The sequence below is a fragment of the Dipodomys spectabilis genome, unplaced genomic scaffold (genome assembly GCF_019054845.1).
Source record: "Dipodomys spectabilis isolate Male_0828 unplaced genomic scaffold, ASM1905484v1 ptg000061l, whole genome shotgun sequence".
Lineage (NCBI taxonomy): Eukaryota > Metazoa > Chordata > Mammalia > Rodentia > Heteromyidae > Dipodomys > Dipodomys spectabilis.
Genome location: NW_024870738.1, coordinates 3774982 through 3800428, shown reverse-complemented (window position 1 = coordinate 3800428; position 25447 = coordinate 3774982). Strand labels below are relative to the sequence as shown.

At 35.0% G+C, this 25447-nt stretch overlaps 1 protein-coding gene across 2 annotated transcripts in view; it reads right to left on the bottom strand.

Annotated features, from left to right (window-relative positions):
• Glra2 (glycine receptor alpha 2) overlaps window positions 1–16201 on the bottom strand; it is a 134414-nt gene extending 118213 nt beyond the window's left edge. The window contains exons 1-2 of one of the 2 annotated variants that reach the window (XM_042680519.1): window positions 15624–16201; window positions 12973–13106 (exon numbers count right to left, since the gene is read on the bottom strand). In XM_042680519.1, the coding sequence (XP_042536453.1) occupies window positions 12973–13106; window positions 15624–15691 (202 nt within the window). In that variant the 5' untranslated portion in view covers window positions 15692–16201. The remainder of the gene's footprint in view (window positions 1–12972; window positions 13107–15623) is intronic. The other variant, XM_042680520.1, reaches the window with a different exon arrangement.
• Between the last annotated feature and the right edge of the window lie 9246 nt (window positions 16202–25447).

The following is a 25447-nucleotide window of genomic DNA, read 5'->3' as shown; positions in this document are numbered from 1 at the left end:
TCCTTTTTGAGAACCCATCCATTGTTTTCTGTCTCTCTTGTACTGAACTTTAAGTCTCCTTTTTTATTCTACAAAGGGAGAATTTCAGAGAGCCAAACACAGGCTCATTGGAAGAGAGAGCTATAACCATGATGTGAAGCTGATACCACCTTCACAATCAGACCTGCCTAGCCATTCCTAGTATGTCACATACAAACAATGAGGGTTATTTGAGTGTCTGAGCTTTATTTACTAAACCCTATACATACAGAGAAGGATAGTTAATTTTGGTCAGTCAGGCCAGTGTATTCTACTTATGTAACATAGACGCCACCATCTATCACTATTTAGTATTGAGCATAAAAAATAAAGCTTTTCATAAATGAGATTACCCCTGAAATAGTGGTAAAATAGAAGTGGCTGGGATAATAAGATTTCAGGTTAGACTTCTGGAAAGTTAACAGTTCTCCTTTTAATCATTCTTTCTTTGGTGCCTACCATATGCATATGCATAATTAAGGTTTAATTATGTCTGTATATGAAATAATCCCCTCAATATATTAAGTTCTTACATAAACAGGAAGTACACACGAACATGGTCTTAAAATATAAATTAGATTCAACTCACCACAGAAAAGTGAATGGCTGTTAAAATATATCTAATAAAGTATTACAGATCAAGAATAAATGACCTTGTCATTGTTCTTTAACGACCTACATTCCTCTCCTTTGTAAACTTTATATATCAGAAAAGGTAGTATTTGTCTAAATCTTTTTTCGACAGCAAAATAACATTTTCTTCCCCTAAATAATTAGAATGGTAAACAAAATTCTTGCTGTTTTCTATTCAGGAAAATGGAAGGAACCAAATGAGATAACACATAAGAATTTTTAATAAAACCTTGGAAGATAATCTATTTTAGTTCCATCACTCATATTTCAATTTTTATTAGTAAACATTATGGAATTTGGTACTGGTATCTGTATATGTATCTATTATCTATTTATCTAGCTGTCTATATATCAATCTATCCAATATCTATTATCTATCTATCATCTAGGTATGTATGTATGAATCAATGTATCTACCTAGCTATCTGATAAATTTTTGTTGGCTGCCAATCTACTGTGCAGGTATTGAAGGTATCTTGAGAAATAAGATAATCCCCCAGTCCTTTTGAACTAGTTTAGGATGGAATGAGACAATGAAGTAGGCAATTACATGCTCAGACTTTAAATGGAGGGTTTAGAGATTCATTGAGAAGATTATATTGAAGCTGAAATGTGAAAGACACCTGTAGAGTAGGCTGGTTTAAAGGCTGGCATGGTAAAGAGCAATTCCAATGCCAAACATTATAAGCAAAAGACTTGAGGAATGTAGGACTGAGACTAGAACATAGAATTGTGTGAGAGAGAGACAGAGAGACAGAGAGAAGAGAGAGAGAGAGAGAAAGAGAGAGAGAGAGAGAGAGAGAGAGAGAGAGAGAGAGAGAGAGAGAGAGAGAATGAAACATTGAAATGAACAATATGAATGTTCTATCCAGGTTCCTTGGATCCTGGTTATCATACCTTCTCATTCATCTCAGTAGCCTTTCTTTCCAGTAGCTAGCACTTGTGGTCTTTCAAAAAGAACTTTTCTGGCCTGGCGCTGGTGGTTCATACCTACAATCCTAGCTACACAGGAGACTGAGGATTGCAGTTCAAAGCCACCTCTGGCAGGAAAATCCAGGAGACTTTTATCTCCAATTAACCACCCCAAAACCAGAAGTGGCTTAAAGTGGTAGAGCACTAGCCTTGAGCAAAAGATCTCAGGGTCAGCATCCAGGCCCTGAGTTCAAGCCCTGAAACCAACCAAAAATAAAACAGATTCCTGTGGTTACTGGAGAGCACTTGTAACACATTCACAAAGATGGAAGTACCGGAGATACTCCCCAACTCACCGATGTACATCCTGAGAGCAGTCCTTAACTAATCACTGACACTGAAGAGAAAGTGGTAATCCACTTTATGTTCCCAGTCAAGACTACTCTGCATGTTACTAATACTCTAGACAATCCCTCGGGGACCCTGGGGACCCTACCTCTATTGGACTTTGTCTGAGATTACGTCCTTGCTTGGCTTTCCCTCTTTCTTGTCTGAGTTTTCATCCTGATATATGTCTTCCTTGCTTGTTTATCTTTAATAAGCATTTGCACACAGGGTCTGCTTTTAGGAAGCCAACACCAGATATATACCGTCAACAACTTAGCCTTGAAGACCCTTGCAAACCATATGTAGAGATATGGAGTTTATCTGAAAGAGATAAGAAGTCCCAGAGTTTTAAGAGTCCTGAGAGGGACTAGAATGCCAAAAATAGTAGGTTTTGAGCTCTGCACTCCCTGGGGTTATACTTCTATTTTTTGTTTTCTCTGCATTTAGATACATATATAACCAATCAAGCACCCTGAAGCAGCTGCACTAGGGGATATATATATATATATATATATATATATATATATATATATATATATATATGGATATATGTGAATATATACATACATACACACATGAGTTTATTTTTGATGCTAGCTTCAGGATCTAGTTATCCACTGTTTATTTCTTTGCCATCTATGTACCTGCCACATCATTCTATAATTTACCTGGCATATTGCATGATGTCACCAATGGATACTTTTAGTCAAATGCTTTGCTTTATTACTGGAACAGATAATTTATTCTGACATTTATATGAGAAGTCAGAACCTGAGGAGTACCTGCTCACTTGCGATTTTTACGGATGTCCTGGTTATTATGACACATATTGTTATAACTTGGCTCCAAATTCTTATGTAATTATTATATATTTTTGAATGAGCAAGGTCCCACAGTGAAGGAATAATTCATTCATTGAAGCTGCAGCCTGTCAATCTACATCCCCTGAGCTCCATAAAGATTCCTTCACCCAAGTTTTAGTGCTTTTAGTTATATATTGGCATCTCTTAAATGAATTCAAAGAAGGGAGGGCACTGTGGAATTTTTTTTACCCAGAAGCCCTTTACAAATCCATTTTCAAAAGTAGGTATGAAATAAAATATGTGTGTAATTATCTTACTCACAGAGTCTAGTTGACAAATAGAAAAGTAAAATTTTCTCCTTAAGATAAATGTATTTTCTTATAGATGAAAATTTTATTTCATGGGTTTGGAGATATTTGCCCCAAGTCTCAACTGCATGCACTTTGCTAAAGTCCCTGAGTGTTATCTGAGTGTTATACACTTGGTTGGCATTCAAGAGAACTATGGAGCAAGAAGCCACCTGCTGGGTTTAAAGTGGGAATATTTTTCAGAATATTTGAATCAAGTGTATGTATAAATGAGGCATATGTGCATGATAAACAAATGTGAAATGTGGAAATGTTGGTGCTTGGGGGAAATAAAAGGAACACATATCCCTGCCTGTGGGTAATTCTTCCTATTTTTGGAGAGTTAGAGAAAATATGACTGATAAAATAGGATTAGTTTGATACGGATCAGGTCAAGTATACCATTGGTGACATAGTGGTTACTAACTCCAAGAAATGGGAAGGGGTTACTCCAGAGGGAATACATACATATACATATATATATATATATATAGTTGTCAACAATCTGTGAGCTCAAATTTTAGAGAGAGCAGGTAGTATGGCATTTGACTATTAAAAACACTCGGAATAAAGACCAAATCTTTGCTGCCACCTTTTCTATTCACATGGCACAACATTGAATATATGGGACATTTGCTTTCACACAGGGATGATGTTTTAATTTTTTTTTTGTCGGTCGTGGGGCTTGAACTCTGGGCCTGAACGCTGTCCCTCAGCTTTTCAGCTCAAGGCTAGCACTCTACCACTTGAGCTACAGCGCCACTTCCGGTTTTCTGGTGGTTTATTGGAGATAAGAGTTTCACGGACTTTCCTGCTGGGGCTGGCTCTGAAACACGATCCTCAGATCTCAGCTTCCTGAGTAGCTAGGGTTACAGGCGTGAGCCACCGGTGCCCAGCGATGTTTTGAATATTATGGAAAGGTACTGAATACTTTATTTGGAAAGAAAAACCTCAGAATTCAAGACAAAAGTTTTATCGTTGCTGGTGGCTTGTGCCTATAATCTTTGTTACTCAAGGGGATAAAATCTGAGGATTGTGCTAAAAAGACAGCGTAGGCAGTAAAGTCTGTGAAATTCTTATCTTTAAGCACCAAACAGCCAAAAGTGGAGATGTGGCTCAAGTGGTAGAGTGCCAGCTTTGAGCAAAAAATAAGCCAAGTGAGAAAATAAGGTCCTGAATTCAAGTCCCAGTACCAGCACACAAAAAAATGTTATACCCTTTGCTCATAGTCCATGACATCTATAGCTAAGGGATTAGCAAAAATACCTTTCTCGCTTTTCCCAGTATCTAATATCCCCTGGAAATGTAGAAACATCTGCTTTTGTATCAGACACCCAGACTAGAAAAAAACAAAATCTGACAACAGACATTTCACTCAGTTCCTTTTCTAGGTCTGGTATACTTGCAACTGCCAACCCTCAAATACCAGAAACACTCAATTAGTATTATATTATCTGTGCATTGTACATTAGAATACTAGCAATGCTAATGCCATCACTATGGACAACTTGAAGCAATGTTTTCAATGAAGAGTAGTTGCATGTTAAGCTACCTATCAGCAATGTGTCTTCATGTACTCTATTTAAACAAATGATGTTCATCCAGAGCTGGTCAGTAAAATCTAATGTAACTTTACTATTTCTCCACCACCCCTATTGCTCTCTCTGTGTGTTTCAAACCATCTGGAACAAGAAATAGTGACATTCTCAGAGAAGGTCTGAGAGACACTAGTAAGAAAGAAGTAAAATACATAATCTATTTAAGAATATATATTCCTAATATATATTAAAGAAGACATTTAGTGATTATTTCAAAGACATTTCTTTTGTATCCATTTCCACCAAAAACAATTTTTAACAGTTTCAGTGGGAATTTATATATCTAAATATATGAAGCATGATCGTAAGAGAATCAACATAGAATATACTTTAATACTAGTAAGTGAGGAAACTAATATTAACTTTATATGTGTTAAGATAAATATTGATTAATTTCATTTGTCAAAGGCATATTTAGCATACATTTAAATTTTATTTCAAGAAAGGTATGGAAAAAATCTCAACAAACAGTTGTGGAAGTTGCACAACTACAAAATGTATTCATTTTTAAAGGCTGCTTAAAAGAGAGATGGAAATCTAAGCTTGTTCATACCAATATGAAACTTCATCATATTATACTGAGGAAATGTCTCAAGTTTAAGATTAAAGTTGATTTGTTTAAATATGTACTTGACACTCCATTTTTGCAAATCATAAAAATTAAAATGGAAAAGTAGGCTGAAATAGAAAAATTAAAAACAATAGCATAAGAATCTATTGTGAATATTGTACATTATAGTTATAAATATATAGATTACTAGATGAATTATTAGATAAAATATTTTGCTATGTTGATTAATGTCACTTTTCTATAGTATTTTTTAAGATTCCTATTTCTTTATGTATCTAAATAAAGCAGGAGATAATAGCTGCCACCAATATTCTGACTGAGAAAAAAAAATTCTCTTGAGGCATTAGAATGCTGATGTTGATCATGAATGAAAGTTTCATTTACTGAATATAAGAGCTTTTTTACTCTTACGTACATTATCTTTCCAAAAGATCATTTTACTTTATTTGAATTTTGGATTTCCATCATTTCTTTTTTTTATTGTGAAAATACCATACAGAGGGGTTACAATTACTTGGGCAAGGTAATGAGTACATTTCTTATCTAGCATTGTTGCCTCCTCCTTTGTTTCCTCTTCCCATCCCTTCCCATCTCCCCCCTCCATCTCTCCCTCAGCGTCAAAGTTGTAAAGTTGGTTTTTCGACATAACATCTTGTACCATCTCTCATTGTTGCAATGGATCCACCTGTATCCCTATTTAAACAATTTGTTTTTTCCCTTCCTTTCCACAAATTATACCAACATCAAATTTTGATGGTAGTATGTATGGATTTTCCCAACACCAAATTTTCCAAGTTATTTCAAAGAACACAAACTTGCCCAGACTATGATCAAATGAGTATTGGGAAGACCCCTGTGTAAAAAGACAAAGTATCTGTGTGTTTATTTTCGCTGCAAGTTTTCTCAGAAAGCTTCTTAAGATAGGGATAAATGTTGTTTCTCTCAGATGCAGTTTCACAGACTTTTCCATACTTACTTTACATTTAAAATCTTATATAGGAGAACATTTCATAGGACTAGTGTTTTGACCAGATGCGGATCTTAAAACCATGGTAGCTCCTTTTCCATTCGCTTCATTTATACATACATTTGCAACAATCAAATCAAACCCGAGACAAAAGCTGTACATGATTGATGACTATAAGAATCTTCCTCATAGTTTCCAGGACCTTCTTACAGATGACTGACAATCTTGTTACTATTGGAATTTGAAATAAGATATGGACAAGAGCAAAAAATTCTGAAAAGAATTAGTTATTTTTCTGAGGAGAGACTAATTCTTTAGGGAGATTGATGTACATAAGTTCTTCTGTGGTTAAATTAATAATTGAAAAGCATATTCCCAAAGATATTAATGTAGACTGTTAGGACAGACAAGAGCAAATTTGGAATAGATTTATAGAAACATCCAATTCCTTTATTTGAAGTTGACAGTGGTAAATCCCAGAATGGTTAAGTGGCATGTTTGAATCACAGCTGTCAAATTATGGCTAAAACCAGATTCTATTTTCGTGTGAGATTTCCACCTGTATTTGATAAGATAATATAGACCTAATGTTGTTTTAAAAAAATACTGTTGAGAAGGTATCATCCTTCAAGTATGGAACCTATACTTCTATACTTGTAGTTCAAGTAGAAACCTATAGTTTCTACACTGTAGAAGTGAATGAATCTGTTAAAAAAAATTCCAAGGTCCCTTTATCCAGCTATCCAGACATTTTGAAATGGCAGAGCTAGAGATAAGTAGATCCCAGGATATGCCTTAAATTTTTTAATTGATGTACAGTACACATATTTATGAGTTACCACGTGATGTTTCAGTATGCAATTATATTATGTAAGGCTCAAATCAAGGTAAGTATATCAATCTCTTCCAACATTTATCATTTCCTATAGTGAATATATGGTCCATGGGTACTTTGGAAGTAGTTTGTAAAACCATGGTTTGAGAGATATATCTTCCTGGTCACAAATTCATTTTCATATTAAATCCTAAATCCTTCAATTTTGTGTATTCCCTACAATACTCGTGGCAAAATTAAAAAGAAAAAAGCTCAAGAAAACTAGAATGAGCATTGTATATTGTATTTAATAAATGATATTGAATTGCATCCTCTAACTTGAATTGTTGCAATATGGTTTGCCAGTCGCATGCATGAATTGCTCACCTTTCAGACTTTGAGCTTCAAAGTTCAAGAAACAGATATTTTGTTTCCTAAACACATTTGGAGAGGGGAAGTAGAAATCCTCTTTCTTAGAGAATACCTGATGAAAGAAATCTTCTTTTGTTGGACATGAAGTCATGCTTATAAATCAACATTTTAGAGTATTTAAATGTAAGCTCTTGATTTTTTAAATGAAAGAAAAATGATGTGGCAGTGTGATTCTGAGGTCTTCCTAAAGAAGCACAGTAGCTGCGATATATAGCTGTAGCCACATCAGTCAAAGAGCGGGAAACAAGTGGCCCTCATCAGCATTCCCCATTCCCTGGAAACACACACTGCTCTACTCATGCTCTTCCTGCCCTTCTAATTCCTCACCCAACCTTTTCCTCTTCAAAGCTCCACCAGATATGCAGAGAACAGAAGAGTTCACACAGAAAAATATATCTCAGAAGTGCTGCCCTAAAAAGACTTGGCATTATGTCTTGTGCTTAAATCAAAACCCATAAACACATCCTAGGATGAAATTACTGCAGGGACAATCACATCCATATTAGCAAACATACTTAAGCCGATAGACACTCGAACACATATACATGTATTAAAAACAGACCATATGGTACACCTATGTGTACATTAAACGTGTTTTGTGAGGTAATGTTATAATAGTTTATCTTAAATCCATTCTTTCAGCCAAGTGATTTACTTGCTTCTTTTTAGTTATTTTGTTTTATTTTATTTTTTACCAGTCCTGGGTCCTGGGTGCAGTTCCTGAGCTTCTTTTGCTAAAAGCTAGTGTTCTACCATTTGAGCTACAGCTTCACTTCTGGCCTTTTTGGTAGCATATTGGAGATAAGGGTCTCACAGACTTTTCTGCTCTGTTTGACTTTGAACTGCAATCCTCAGATCTCAGCCTCCTGAGTATCTAGGATTACAGGCTCTGGGCCTGGGCCCAGCTCAGCTATGTAATCTTATTCTCTTCTTTCTTTTCTCCCTTACTTGTCTTTCAGTTTCTTCAGTGAAGAATCCCCAGTGATAGCTATGTACAATATATTTAGCGAAAAGCAATGTTTTCCTAACCAAAGTGTCAACTCTCTTGTATCTGGGCTTAGTTCTAGGTCTGTTAAAATGGAGGCCCTTAGCATAATTTAAAGATAGCATCTCAAAAATCATATGCTGTATTTGTGTCTTTTAACTCCGACTCATGCTTGACATTTATAGACATCTGAATATCCATTTTCCTTTATATTTCCTAACAATGACTCTAGTGTGTTTAAACATTGGCATTGTTCCATTAGAGTTCTTTTCCTCTCAGCAGTTAAAGGGGCAAATTACCTCAAGCCTGTTGATTAGGAGACAGGATTAAAGCAGAGTAATTATTTTTTTTCTGTGAACAAGGCAATTATGCAATTGATAAACCAGATAATTCCATAATCTCTACCAAGTTGGTTTATAGTTGCATCAATTTTCTTTTAAAGCTCCTAATAAAACCAAAATTTCAGCATAACCAAGGATTTACTCTTTTGGCTACTTCTGTTATTTAATGCATTCAAATTTAATTCTGATTCTCATAAGCATCCTGCTTCTGTCTCTCAGGATCTATAGTATTGTCTAATATCCACTTGCAATGGCGGCATCAATGAAATGCTCATGTTGGGGCTGCGTTATTACTAAATGAGAGAAATTCCCTATTGGGAATAAATGTGCAAGCAGCCCTTATAGGAGTTGCCATGCACATTTGAACTTGGACTCTATGGTGCTATGAAATGTTCAAGGGACAAAGTGTGAAGACCTCTGGGGAATTTCATGGAAATAGATGAATCTAGTTGTACTTATCACTGGAAGATCTCTTGAGCTGCTAACTCAAATCACAGGAAACCATCTTGCATACACAATGTACCTTTTAATGGCATCAGACTTTCAAACTTAAGTCTTTAGACAGGAAAAAATTAGTTTTCTGAGTATATACAAAGAAGTGGAGTGAATTATTATCTTCTGGTATTTTCTAGTTTTGATCCTCTTCCCCCTGAAATGCTGTAGTGAAATGTATTTATTTCACATTAGGATGAAATTTGTGATATAACCCTAAGTTAATTTCATCTCAAAGAAAATTTCATTAAAATAGATAGTCTTTGTTTCAAAAAGAGAGAAACACAGCTAATACATTTTACCCAGCTTTGAGCATTTCATTAAAAGTATAATGTTCAAAATGACATTTTCATGATAGAATAACCCTGACAAAAAGAAAATCTGATAGAATGGTGAAATAACATCATGATAGATCAACTAAATGTAGGCAAGCCACCAAGTAGGGAAAGAAGTTCACCCATTACTATAAAATCAACATTTGCCATGGTGTTAGGACCAGTTAATAGTAAATGGACATGGCTGGATTGTTATCTGTACTGAGGATTTTTTAAAAAATGTATTTTGATGAGATGCGGTCCAGGTCTTTCTGGATCTTATAGATAGAATTCAGTTGGCAACTCTGACTCATGACTTTGTTTATACACTTGTGCTTCAGTACATCAGAAAAGCTATTTTTTCTTATAGTTTCTAAGAATGTCTCTCAATTACAGAGCCTAAGTCTGAATCATTTCTGGTTTCCTTTTCTAGCTTACATCCATCTTCCTTCTTGTATGTACGCCCATTATGACATCTTTCAGACTCCATCAGGGATACAGGAAAGACATGCAACATTTTACTGACTTGAAAGTATGCAGAGAAATGTATTTCCAATAAGAAAAATTATGCACATGCATTTATTTTTTTTCTCTTGCCCATGCATGGCAACAAGGAAAACAGAAAAATATGTTAATATTTAATAAGACTGCCAGAAAAGCCTGTTTTCTTTTTTTTTTTTTACTTCAAAAGCCCACATTTGGCTTTTGCTTTTGTTCTTGTGATCACATTTTGCCTTTTTCTTTTATTAATTGCTGATATTCTCATTGTCAGCATTATGATGATGATGATTTTTTGTTATTGTAGCTTATTTGCTTTGGAATACTTATAGGGAGACTCTCACTATCCTAAATGCAATTGTATTTCCTAATCACTCTTTCTTTCTACCTACTACATAATTTTTTTCATTGATTTATTACCAAATAGTTATGATGTTTCTAGGTCTCTATTGCCCCTACCTTTTTTCTCTCTTTGGCTAAGCTAGGATCACTTCTATTTGCCACTGTGACTCCTGCCAAATTTCCCACCTCTATTACAATTAATTGGAAACAATAGTCTTCATAGTTGATCTACATTTTCTTCTCTTTCTTGTCTATTAATCATTCTGGGGGGAAATATGAAATGTTTTATTTCATCTCACCACTAAAATTTTTGGTAGGTCTACAATTTTGTGTGTACATGTAAAGAAGGCATCTTTGTCCTGTCTCAAATACAGTGTAGGGTTGACTGAGAAAATATAAATATGCAAACTGGCGATGTTAGATATGTAAACTTCTATAGAAGACCAAGGAAGGGAATTGATTCACCCAGAAACAATGGAAGATCTTTTACATTAGAAAAGCCAAGCTCCCCCAAGTACAAGGAACTTTGGGAGCTATCAAAAAAATTGATCTTATATAGTTTATGTAAATACAGTTTATAAAAGAATAGCAGTATTCATTGAAATGCAGTTCAAGAGGAGAAAAAAACAGTGACATTAATAAATTATAGAATTTTTAGTAATCGCCCCATTTCTCCAAGTCATTGTAGTTAAGGCACTACATAGCAGGTAAATCACAAAAATGTGGTCATGCTTTGGCTAAACCTTTCCTGCTCTGCTCATTTCTTCTCAAGAACCAGGGTAAATGCCATTTGCAAAGAGAGACATCCCCAGAAGAATCAGGAAAAAACCACTAAAAATGATGGTTCATTTCTATGTCACTTAAAGTAGCAATGGCAACTTTGATATTTATTACTTTTTACATTTTGTAAAGGTATCTTGACACTAATGAACAATGAGGTGCTCATAAACGTGAACATTTTTCCATCTCTGGACCGTCTCTTATGAGTCTTTTTCCATGAATAGCTTAATAGAAAATTATCTCTGCATTTTATGAAATACTATAGTGTTTTATCTAAACTTCCTGAGGGCCTTTTAACTATTTCTAATACTACAAGCATTCACACAACATCTTTACCTCTAGAATTATTAATAGGTACACACACACACACACACACACACACACACACAACACCTGTTTCATCTTTCAACTTTCCAAAACATTAAGCAGTTCATATATCGCATATATAGCCCAGGTATTAAATGAGCAATCCCATTGAAAGCTGAATCTTGGCTTTTTCTCAACATATTTTTATTGCAAATATTGACTTCCAAAGCAGTGACCACAAAACTATAGGAAAGGAGACAATGTTGAAGGGTTGTTGGTTTTTTTCCAGGAAAATTGAGCTCTACGCTTCCTGACCTCTTTTGGAAATATTTTTAAATAGGAATACTTGCTTTGCCAATTTTGACATCTTTTCTGGGTATCTTCAGAAGTGTAGCACTTAGAAATAAGTGAATTTGGAACTTAGTTGTAATGCTTATATTTTCCAGCAACAAAAATCAAAACTCAAAGAAAGCAATGCAATTAAGTTGTGAATAAACAAAATCAAAGCAATGCAAAAATTACCACATAATATCTAGACTGTGAGTTTCTCTTTTTATAAAATATTATAAACACCTTATAATGCATTATGTTAAATTAAAATATAAAAACAACCATCATTTAATATATGTATTTAAAATGAAAGCATCACAAGAATTCAATTTTATTAATAATTTTCCTCATAACATTTTTTTCCAAAAGAAAATTAAAATAAACCAAATGGATAAAAGAAAAACTTCGACAGACTATCTAGTACATTTCTGTGACATCAAACAAGAAAAAAATAAAAACTTCTTCCATCTACTTTTCATTAAACAATGAAAATATCTACCATCTTTGGCATGTGCATTTTATAATTCTATAATCTTCTTTATCACCACATAAAAATTCAAATAAATAAATAGAAAGTGCAAACAGGTGGGAATTTAAAATTTCTTAGATATTAAATGGCAGCCTCTTCTTGCAAAGCCCAAAACTTAAAAAGTCCTGGAAATGTGTAAAAGGGCATATTTTATATTGAGCTTTTAACTTCATTTTGAGGTACATACTTAAAATATAAACCAAATATTTTGGTATAGTCATTAAATCTGGCATGCATCCTTATGGGTGTTCATGATAGTCAAGACTATCATTTGCTCTTGTATTCACTTTCAGTCATAGTTCCACTGAAGCCAAAATAGAGATGGTGTTAATCTTTGTCACTAGTATGATTTGTGTAAAAGAGAACCCACAAGGGAAATTCTGAAACATGGCAAGCAACAAGTAAAATTGAAGATGTTTAAATTAGTGACTAATTGAAAAAAATGCTAAAATAAGAGGAGCTGTACTTGTCATTTCTGTTTTAAAATACACAGACCAAATCATTTGCACAATAAACTGTTCAGACATCTAGAATATTCTCAAAGGCTTAGCTTAAGTTTAAAGTAGAACGAACCTTTAAAGTTTGGCCTGATTCTTGCATCATATCCTGATGTCCTTCCCATTAATTTGTCCAAGAAATCTGAAGGAGATAGGGTCTGTGAAGGTTGTTTTCCAGACCTGGAGTCATGGTCTTTGCAGAAAGCCTCCCTAAAGAGATCATTAACTCTTTTAGCAATAATTCCATTCTCATCCACTGAGAACTAATACAGCATATTGAAATGACATTTTGGGAAATATATTTGCTACTTTCATATGGAGAACACAAACGCTATAATCTTTAGAACAACTAAGTCAAGACCCAACAAAATATGTGCTTGAAGAGGGGAGGAGGAGAAAGGGCTAGAAGAATGAAGGGGGAAGGGAGTAGAATTCAGGCAAGAATGTGTTGTATGTGCCACAGAATTCAGAAAAATAAGGGAAATTGTATGTCGGGGGGTGAAGAATTTGAAGGGATGACACAGATATCAAGTGCTTTGTATACATAAATTGTTTTTTGAATGGCAGAACTTCAATACGTAACCTGAAAATGAAGGAAAGAATGGGAGAGGTGGGGGAGAATGTGGAAAGGGTGACATTTGACCAAGAGGCAGGCACTGTATTCATAAACTGCTTTGTGGAATGACAACTCTTTTTTACAACTACCTAAAGAAAAGAAAAATGGCATTAAAAAGGAAGAAAAATAGGAACACTGATCAACTGCTGAACTTGTATGTAAAGTTAACTTTAAAAGAAGTATAAATCCTGACTCATGTCTCCTAAGTTTCCAAACTTTAACCATAAGATATTTGAGATGAAATAATAGATATAGATTTAGGTTGCAGCTTGTATGTATCTATAAAAATTGAAGCTATTTATTTCTAGAATTATTAGACATGTGGAGATGACAATTTTTTAAACTGTTGCAATGATACAAAACTATGTTCTTATACTTTAAAAAATATTGCAGGACTGCATCCTTAAATATAAGTCTTCTCTCTCTCATAAGAAATAAATAAAAAGATGGAGTAAACAAAGTGAGCAGTGTAATCTATTATTTTATACATACATTCTCACCTTCTAGACTATATTCCAGTTGCCAACTATTAGTATTTTTCAATGTGGTGTCTAAAAGAGAACTTTTAGATAGAATTTTAATGTCGTTTTAAAATAGGTAAATAATGAGCATATCTATTGTTTCCATTGTTTGTTATGAGTTGTTATTTGTTTGTGAGTATTCAAATTGTTGACCCTCCAATAAAGTATTAATAAAAATAAACTTCGAAATCACCACTCTTTCGTATTATCAAAAATCAAAAAGTTGATTTGCCATATTTTCATATCTATGTTAAAGTAATAAAGAACTTATGATAAGACCATATTGAGTTTATAGGAAAATTCTTTCGTAGGCATAGTGGTTGATTGTCACTAAAGTATAATTTTATGAGCTTTGTTTTCAACAGTTTAACACTTGTTAATTCTGAAACTGAGATAATGCCACGTTATTGTCAGATTTTCAAAGAAAAGCCTTGAAGTACAAGAGCTAAGATGATATAAACATTTATTAGGAGTAAACGTTGATGTAATTATCAAGAAATACTCACATTCACATATGCAGATTCATCTTATTAATCAAGGGTTATTTGATTATGATGGTAGTGGAATGATGATGATAATGATGATGATGATAGTGATGATGATTCTAAAGAAACCCAGCCTATAATCTCTCTTAATCATAGTAGGACATGTGAACCTGAAAGGAACATAGTAGGATTTTCCCAGTATCCATAGCATTATTTCTATGTGTTCCATTTCTCTTGATTCTGTGAAAAAATACCATAAAATTTGATAAAAAATTAAATGAAAGGTCCTATACTTTTTATAAGAGCATCTTCTATCTCGTTCCTGTCTTAGACTCTCTGCCTGCCATTAGGTGGTTATTTCAGTTACTGATAATAAAATTCATATTTTAAGGTACCAATTGATTTGACAATTAGAAAAATATGCAAGAATCCACATAGGCAAATAATGATTTCTCACTTATTTTAACTATACATCCCCTATTTCTCATACAGGCACCAATACATAGATGTCATTTTAATTAAAATTTGATAAGCAATCAATTTCCAAAGTGAATAGAGTAGTAAAAAGAGATTTTTGATACTTTAAGAAAATTCATGAAACATAATCCTCATAGTATGCTTCTTTTAGTTGATGAAATATAATAGAAGTCCCAAGTTGGCTGAGAATCAGGGTTCTTTTATATTTTATATAAAATGAGCATGCTCCAGGGAAATTAATCTAATCAACTCCACCATATGAAAAACATTACACCCAATGTTCCCTTTAAATCACTTCCAGAAGAATTTGAAAGAAAAATGATTAACCTTATATAGAAATATAAAGAGCATGCAACTCATCAGACTACCTTTGTATCGCATTGACTGTGAAAATGTGTGTGGAAATACCTAGAGTACAGCTATGCAACATAAAACTTGCTTTTGTGATAATTTGCCACCCTCCCACCATAATTAATCTTTTTTAATGAACAAAAGAAATCCAACTCTCTTCTCCAAAATTAAAATAGTACAATCCAGATCACCCCAAAACATAGATAATTGCATGATACTCTTCGTTCGCAACAGTTTTCATGTGGAAAATATCAGCATGCAAAGTCGTTTCACCTACCTGAAGTGGTTTGTCTCTAAGAAAAATGCAAACAAGGCTGTCAAAATGTTCACTAGCTGCCGGTTCATTCCTGTTTCTGTGATGCTTGTGGAAAATATTCCGAAATGATTCCAGAAAGAAGCTAGGACAAAGTATCTATTTATTGTCCAGATTCGAAATCTGGCAGGAATCTAGTTTCCTTGAAAATCAAAAAGAGATTTGGGGCTGTGTAGTTTGCTGAGAAAAGACAAAAAGTGCCAGTCCTGGGCATCATGGTCAGGTCAAACCGAGGCTCAGGACCATCAGTTAGCCCAGGAAAGACAAAGCCTCAGAACTGATGAATCCCCCAGCTGCTTTTCCTGTATAATAAAAATGCTGCTACCTTAATCGCATCACCATGCAAAGGGGGCTGGTGACAATGCCATGCTGGAAGTCGGGTGGCTGTGGCTTTTGTTTTCTATAGCAAAACCCTTTCTTCCAGAAAATGTTCTCTTTTTAAAAGAAGTTGTAAATGAGGGAGAGAAAAAGACTCTGTGCGCTGGAGTGTTTGAGGGAAAGAGGGAAAAATTGCTGAGATCCTGTGCTGGAATGAGGGCTACTGAAAGAGACGGAGACGTGATCTTACCCAGCCTATAAATTTCAGCACTCGGACAGCTCCTAGCTCTGAAGTGCGCATGTTTCCCTTTTTGGTAGCTTGGGGCGGGGGTCGGGGAGAAGCATTCTAGAGGGGACGTGCCTGCCGAGAGTGACTGGCCATAGTGACAGGGGTGCGATGACAATAGAGGGGCACAGAGGTCAGAGGAGAAGAGGGAGGGTGAGCAAGTCTAGGGTGTGAGCTCCTGGAAATGTTAGTCTGCGGGTGGGTGGGCGGGACGGGAGTTGGAAAGCGGAAGAGAGAAGGGAATAAGGTTTAGGCACGAGGAAAGAAAACTGCGGACACAGAGAACATGGTTCAGAATACTGAGATTATAATAAGGGTGTGGGTAGCTCACTCCTTGTCAGTGGAAGCCGGAGGTAAAAAAAAAAAAAAAAGAGAAGTCCTGTGCTGAAGTATAGAGGACATTTCTTTGGCATAGAGAAGGAATAGCGTGTGCAGGGAATGGTTCGTGAGATCACTAATTTAATTTAACATCCCTTTACGACTTCCTCCCTTCTTGAAGGCTTTTGTTTGATTTTAGCCGCTTCTGCTTCTTCCCAAAGGATCCCTCTTCCTATGGATCAGGGGAAAGCCCCTTAACACTAAGCTTTCTTCAGTGGCTCAAAATCCTTGGGAATCTTCTCTTCAAGTCACATATATAGGTAGAGGAGTAGAGAAGGAAAAGACAGCGAGCCAGCAGGGGGCAGTAGTAATCTTTTCTCCCTCGGTTAAAGGTTAGAACTGGGCTCCAGGTTAACAATGGAGCAAGGAAAAGTGAGACTGAGGCTTTCATCTGTCCATCCGAGATGTTAATCACCCACAAGGATCATGTAACAACACGTAGAGCTTCTATACTGGCTAGAGAGTCTGAAAATACAGTGAAAGTTTATAAGTCCAGTGCAAAAGTGTGACTGATAACATTGTCATCTCAAATTGGGAGAAACAATATGTGTTTCAACACAAGTAATTAGCACCTTTGGAAAGAGGACATGAAAAAATGCTTGTCCTACTATGAGTAGGGTAACTTATTTTTGTCTGTAAATGTACCTTGTTAGTCATCTCTGCATTTCATTGCAAAGCTTAATTTTCAAAAAATGACATCACTAATGTTTGGTCCATAAAACAAACAACTTATCCTTGGATGAGTTTATATAACATAGCAGAGTAACAAAAATTCTGTTTCTTTAATATAGATATATATTATATATGCATGTTTTTCATCTTTTAATATAAATTACTTGAAGATCCTGTTGAAATGGAAGTTGTGCTGCCACTGGTCTGAATTGGAGCCTGAGATTTCTAACAAGTTCATAACTGAAGTAGGTGCTGATGATCTACAGATCACACTTTGAATCGCAAGGCTCTCTATGCCCTCTTGCAAGATTAGTATGTCACCGACAATCAGAAACACTTTTGAGATGAAATATAAAGGTGTCCAAGTATTCTGCTTGAATACAAAATCAGTTCTTTGGACATATAGAATATGTTTTATCTCTCAAAGCCTAGAAAACATGATGCAATTTAAAGGAAACAACAGAATACTGTAAAGTGAGACAGCCCTGGACTGTAGCTTCAAATCTGTTCACTACCAAATTCATCCACATGAACACTCTAGACATGATTTTATCCCTGCCATCCTGAGTCAAATAATAAAAATTCCTAGAACTATATTTCTTCAACTGGTGCTAAATTGAAAAATAATAGCTTCCCCCCATAAGATTCTTTCCAAAAAACAAACGTGTAAAATTAGAAGAAAATGATTTGCCACAAATTTAAGAACAGTGATACTTAAGGCAATATAGTCTTGTTGTATTTGCAATCATTTCTTTCGACAACAAAGCCATATTACTAGCTAGATGTAAAGTAATTTGAAACAAAGAGAGATTCTGAACAACAGCATGCAATCACAGCATTATATTATTTTAGATTTGGAAGGCACTTTAGAGAAGATGTGCCTCTTTATTTTACTGCTCAGCTCTTCTTCAGTTTGGATTCCAGCCCTGTCAATCTAGACAAACAGTCCTCATTAAGTCTGACAATGAGTTCCCTGTAACAGAGGCCAAAGGATATTTGTCTATTCTCAATTTATTTGACATTTCCATGGTACCTATGTCATTGGCCTCTCCTTTCTTAAAATATTTTCCTCTTGTGACACAGTGAACTCCCAGTTAGCCTCCTAGTCTATTATTTTAAGAAGGCATGTCTTGACTTTCATAACTCTAATATTTCTCCCTATTACAGGCTATCTTAATACTCTGCAACTTGAATTCATGAACCACATCTGTTGCATATTGTGTGTGTATATGATTATTTGCTTTGTGTTATCATTTGGATCTCAAATGTTCCTCAAAGGCTCATGCAGTGAAGTCTTCATCCCTACTATAGCAAAGGTAGTCTGCCTCAAAATAATCTCATAGAGATGAGGCCAAAAAACTATGAACTCAAACCTTGAAAGCAATTAGCCAAAATAAGTCTTTCCTCCTTTAAGCTGATTCTCTCTGGTATTCAGCTGCAGAAATAGAAGGCTGACTTCACACTTAGATAATTAGCTTGGAAATGAACAGAGATAGCAGACTCAATCCACCATTGTATCCTTATCTGTTCAATGGTAATGATAATAGTCATTGTTGGATTGTGATAACAAAGACTGAATTTTAAATATACACCCAGAAATGTTGCTTAAACAAAATAAAATAGGTAATTATGTATGGTTCACAAATAGATCACTCAAAAATTACTTCTTTGGGAATTAATGAGTTAAAACTCTGATTATTTGAAAAGAAACCAAATTTATTGGCTCAGCAGTCTAGATCATGAGTGAAAACCCAAGTAGAAGACTATGAATCTGATGTACTTGATTCAAATTCCACCTCTTACACACATTGGTTTTGTGACCTTGGACAAGTCATTTAATCTCTCTGAGCTTTATAGTATGTAAAATACAGATAGTATTGTTACATATAAATTTTCTATGTAAAATTCTCTTAAAATTCACAGGAAATCTTAGCTGAGCAAGTGTTTTAGACTCTGTGTGTGTGTGTGTGTGTGTGTGTGTGTGTGTGTGTGTGTGTGTGTGTGTGTGCTGGTCCTGGGGCTTGAACTCAGGGACTGGGTGCTGTCCCTGAGCAATTTTTGCTCAGGGCTAGCACTCTTCCACTTGAGCCACAGCTCCACTTTTGGCTTTTTGGTGGTTAATTGGAGATAATCATGGACTTTCCTGCCCTGGCTGACTTTAAAATATGATCCTTAGATTTCAGCCTCCTGAGTAGCTGGGATTACTGTCATGAGCCATCGGCACAGGACTTGTTTTAGACTCTTATTCTCAGTTCCTGGTATTTACTGATTATTAAAGTTTAAGTTTTGACTTTGTTTCTTGGACAATTCTACTTTCAAGGGCAGTAAGTCATAAGAACTTTGAAAACACCTTATTTGCAATACAATTGAAATCCTAAGTCTATTCCTCAGATGCTTCTAACTCACCAAATTACAATTGGTTGAAGCATATGGCACCTTCATTTAAACTTTTGTCAGAAAAACAAGATTTTGACTTATGCAATGATGGTATAAAGATCAGTGCACACTATTCTGTCTATATGATGCTACATTTAAATTTTAAATAGATATCAAGAAATAGAAATATTCCTTATGAAGCTCACTATCACCTATTGACAAAGAAGCTATAAGAGCATCTAATATTTACATGACACTTCATAGTCTTTGTAGTCTATGCTATATGGAAGAACAGTCATTGATATCCAAATTTTTAATGAGGAATCTAAAGTCCAAGTAAGTTGATCAATTTTCCCTGGTCTATATGATGAAGTGACAGATACTTTTGTATTTACTACCAGGCAACAAATATTTTTTGTATTTACTACCAAAATGAATGGAATAATTTCTCATCATTTGTGACTGATGTTACTTTTCATATCACTAGATGCTTACTCTATATCCACAACTTTTTTAATAGTTATATTCTGATTCCATCATGGTCAGTGCCTTTTCTTGATGGGATTTTTATCACTATTATGTTAATATATACATAAATATCATGAATGGAAAACTTTGATTAAAAGTTTCTAACGCAATTCTTAAAGGAAAGAATGAGATTTCTAAAATATAAAGATCCCTCACCAGGAATCCTACTGAACTCTTATGAATCTTCATAAATAAAGATGGTCCTCTTCAAATACAGGCATTATTCCCTCCATTTGGTACAATTAGGTTGAAGTTAAGAAATCACCTATTAGCTTATAATTGGCACCCTTCTGTCTGAGGCAAATTAGAGAAGGCAAGAAGTTGTTCTATCAAATCTTTAATTATCATGGGATGTTTCCCCACAGAGAACCATAAAGCCAATTTCAAATTAGTGAAATGCTGCTGAATTACAGGAGAGACTCACTCACAAAGAGACCATCTTTTCACTATATGACCCTACGTTAGAATAAATTTCCAGGTAAGAAAACTCTCTGGCATGAGGCTATCTGATCACTATGGTATTCATTAAACCATGCTACTCATGAGACCAATATTAGTGATTACCATTCCTCACTTACATATGATATTGTGTACAGATAGACAGGTAGATGAGAAATGATTTGTTGGAGAGATTGGTGCATGTGATTACAGAAATTAGAAAGGTCCACATCAGGAGACAGGCTGTCTGAAAGATGAAGGTCCTGAGAGACAGGTAGCATGTCTCAATTCAACTCTGAAAGCTGCAGAACAAGAGAAGAGAATTGTGTAACTCTCAGTTTAAGACTGATGACCTGAAAACCCAAGTAATGTAAATGTGGGAGTGCAAGGTCAGCCATGTTGAGTTCTGATGTTAAAGGTCAAAAAAATTCCCAGCTGATTGGATGATGCCCTCCACACTGAGAGCAGCCTTTTCCCATTCACTCTGCTGACTCACACACTCATTCAGAGATACTCTCAGAGCACACCCAGAAAGAATGTTTTGCCAATCTCTTGGTATGATTTACTAGTCAATTTGATCCCTAAAATGAACCAGCACAAATTAAGGATCACATAGGAAATCTTTCCCTCAGACTGCAATTCCTAAGATATCACTACAGACTTCACACTGGCTCTAGATTTTCATAGTCAGTCACTGGCCCATAGATCCTTTATTTCTTTTACAACTGGTTATATTGGAAATGAAAGATGGATATCAAACCCATTCTGTTGGATTAGCTAAGTTGTTGGGATGACAGGAATGAAAAAAATGGGAAGTGAAAAGGGGATCAGAGTTTCGGCATGGTCATTTGTGCATGTGGTTCCAAGTATAACATATTAAGCAATTTGTCTGTTTTCAATGGGCAAGATTGTGTATGAAGCAAGAATGTCTAAAGAGCTGATGTCACTTGGTATTCTTCCTCTAAGAAATATAGTTTGCTTCTCTCCTCGTTATTTTGCAGAATGCAGGGAGATATCATGCTAGAATGCAGTCTTCAAGGCTGGGAACCTAAATGTAAAATCATTGCTCTTCCAAGCTCCATTCTGGCAACTGGATGTCTGTCTAGAGCATTTTTTGATTGATTAACTTGGAAGTCATTTAAAGACTAGAACTCTTATTATTAGTGCTCAATGTTCATAGACCACAAATGTATCCAACACTTCAAATAATTTCTATTGCCAGCAATGATTCATGACACATGATTGAATCTCTGTTGGTTAATGTGAGAAATGCAGTGTTTATTTTCATTAACAACAAGAGAAAAAACAATCATTTGGAGAAAAAATTAAATTCAATTTGATTGTTGGAAAAATTCCTTCTTTGCTACAATTATAAAGATGAAAATAATGAATAATAGAAAGATTGTGGCACTATCACTTGTGCTCAAATTGGTAAGTTTGGTTCTACCACAAATATGACTTCAATTCCATTATATAATATTTGAGGAGGGTAAGTTCTTATTTTCAACTTTTGTCAGTGACTTCAGTAATGTCAGTTTGTGCCCAATAAAACGCATTTTCTGGATTTCCTTGGATGCACAGAATGCTAAAAAGAAGCATTTTGGCAATGAATGAATTCTTTGAATTTGAATACTAGCAATAGTTGTGTATAGGCATGTAAGTTATCACTTAACAGCTGAGGTATAGTTACATTCATTATAGTCAATGCTGACATTTTTTTTTTTGGTCCAGTCATGGGGCCTGAACTCTGGGCCTGGGCGCTGTCCCTCAGCTCTTCAGCTCAAGGATAGCTCTCTACCACTTGAGCCACAGCGCCACCTTCGGCTTTTTTCTTTTTGCTTATATGGTGCTGAGGAATCGAACCCAGGGCCTCAGGCATGCAAGGCAAGCGCTCTACCACTGAGCTACCTTCCCAGCCCATCAATGCTGACATTTTTATCATCATGAAACATAATAGAGGTGCTAGCTGGGTAAAACATTTGACACCAACATTCTTTTCAACCACCCACGCAACAATAGCAGTTGTTTACTATAAAGCAAAGGAATGTGCATTTCTTTAATGATGAAACAAATTACTGTTTCTCTCTTCTAAGGACCTATGATCTACTTGCAAAGATATGCAAAATAAAAATAGTGGTGGAGTTCTAGGCCAAGGTATCATTGGGGAAAATTTTCTTACTGGCATGTAAAAAGTTTTAAAATGCACTTTTTTCAATATATTCTTCACAGTCTAAGCTCTAACTCTTAACTTGACCAATTTACAAAATCAATCTGGTTATTTATGTTAGTGATCAAAGGTATGATATTCTAGCTCTATAATATCTAAGATCCTGACATATAAGGCAGGAGGAAAATATAGGTAGTGAGTTGCCAAGCAACCCATAGAGACCTGAATAGTATTTAAGCTTCCTTGATGCTTTCTGGAATGTTTCATGACCAGGCTAGGGGCAGGGTTCAAAGGGTAGAGTACATGTCTAGCAAGCACAAGGCCCTGAGTTAAAATACCAGTACTGAAAAAAAAAATAGTTGTCTGTGGTGGAAGGTTTCGTGGCAAACATGACGTTTGAATAACAGAATGTGATAAAAAAAAAAAGATCTTTAAAAATTGCAAGAAAATTTTTTAAGGGATTATGGAGAAAAGAGAAGAAAGAGTAATGTAGGGAGTGAATATGATCAAAGTACACGATCTGTTGGCAATCATCAAGAAAATAGTAACAAATGCTAGTGAGCTGATGGGAAGAACAGAACCCTTATAGAGTGCTGGAAGGAATGTAAACTAGTACAACCACTATGAAATTCAGATTCCCTAACAAATTAAAAATAGACTTGCCTTAAGACTCCACTTTTGTGTATATGTCAAATATGTGCTAACTGTTGTATTCCCTTCTAATTCTAGTAACAAAGGAGATTAGATAGAGACGAAACCTGTTAACATAAAGCACCCAAAATTTATGGATAAAAATGTATGTTTTTAGTCAGATGCCAGTGGCTCATGCCACTGGCATGAGCCTAGCTACTCAGGAGGCTGAGTTCTGAGGATCACAGTTCAAAACCAGCCCTTGCAGGAAAGTCCATGAGAATCTAATCTCCAGTAAACCACCAGAAAATCAGAAGTGGCACTGTGTCTCAAGTGGTAGAGCACTAGCCTTGAGCTGAAGAGCTGAGGGACAGCACCCTGGCCCCAGAGTTCAAGCCCCATAACCAACAAAAATATGTGTGTGTGTGTGTGTGTGTGTGTGTGTGTGTGTGTGTGTGTGTGTGTATACATACATATATATACATATTTTTAAAGGAAAGATGAAATTTTCTTGAACTATTGGAAATTCTCAGAGACTTAAACTAAGAAGGCATGAATTCAGAGTAAAATAAAAATGGAAAAAGCAAAATACCTTTAAGTATATTTTGATTCCAGATACTTATAATTTCAGTTTTAGTGGCACTATTAGAAGGTGGGCAGTCTATTTGGGAGTATGGTGTGAATCATGCAGTGTGCAACAAAAGAAAAGATAATAATAATAATAATAAGGCTAGTAATAAGACAAGCTCATCTCAAGCTTGACCCTAAATGGAATTAGAAAGTATGAGATTTTCTAACCACTGGAAAATGCTGTAAAGGTTTGTGATCTTAATACTGATTCTATAATACAAACAATTCAAGGAGTAATTTATTTAAAGTTGTTTAAAGTTGATGATTGCAAGTGACTCTGGTAGAAGGAACACTAACTGATATGGGTAATACAAATTTCAACACACACCCTGAAGCTTTTCCTTCATTTAAAGTTATGGTGTATATGAGTTGCAAATGCAAATCATTGATATAATAAAGAAGTCATTAAGAGGCTGGAGAAGCAATGAAAAATAGAGTAAAATACTCAACTCTATCATATATTAGAAAAATCAGCTTTGTCATAAATGTAATAAACCTGTTTAGCAATTACAAAGGAAAATGAGGAAGAAATAATTGACTCAAAATATAAACAAAAGAACCTCTAGAAATGAGAAATGCAAAATTTAACTTTTGGAAGTCAATGAACTATTTGTATATTATACTAAATTCAACTAATGACATAACTACTCAACCGGAGAGTGGACTGGAAACCTTATTCAGAATGTAGCCTACAGAAACAAAGAATTTGAAAATATGAGAGAGAAGTTAAGAAACATGTAAGAAACATAGAGGGTATAGAGGTAGATTATCTCATACATGTCAATTAAGAGTTTTCTTCCATAAAGGATTTTTTCTCCAAAACTTTGTTTCTTGTAGAAACACAGTGTGATGACTTTTTTTTGCTCATTTCATTGTGTTTCCAAAAAAGACAAGAACAGAAAAGACACAGAAAAACTTTACAAGTGAAAATAGAAATAAAAAGAACAAGAAAATACCTTGAGATCAGTTAGAAATCAATTTAAAAATACTAGGTGAAACGACTGGACAGCTAAATTTTCAGTGATACAAACAGAACAAGAAGATATAAAATAACTTATTCAATATATTTAGGGGATTATACCTGCCAAACTAGAATCATGTAACTGCAAATTTATTGTACAAAACAAAAACAAGTATGAAATAAGTATATTTTCAAACAAATGAAACTGATAACCTTTACTAACAATAGAAGTTGAAAGCCAGATGCCAATAGCTCACACCAGTAATCCTAGCTAATCAGGAGACTGAGATCCAGATGATGTCAAAGTCAGTCTGGGTAGAAAAGTCTCTATGTCCAATTAACCAACAAAAGGCTAATCTGGAGATATAGCTCAAGTGGTAGAGCACCAGCAATGCAAGGAAGCA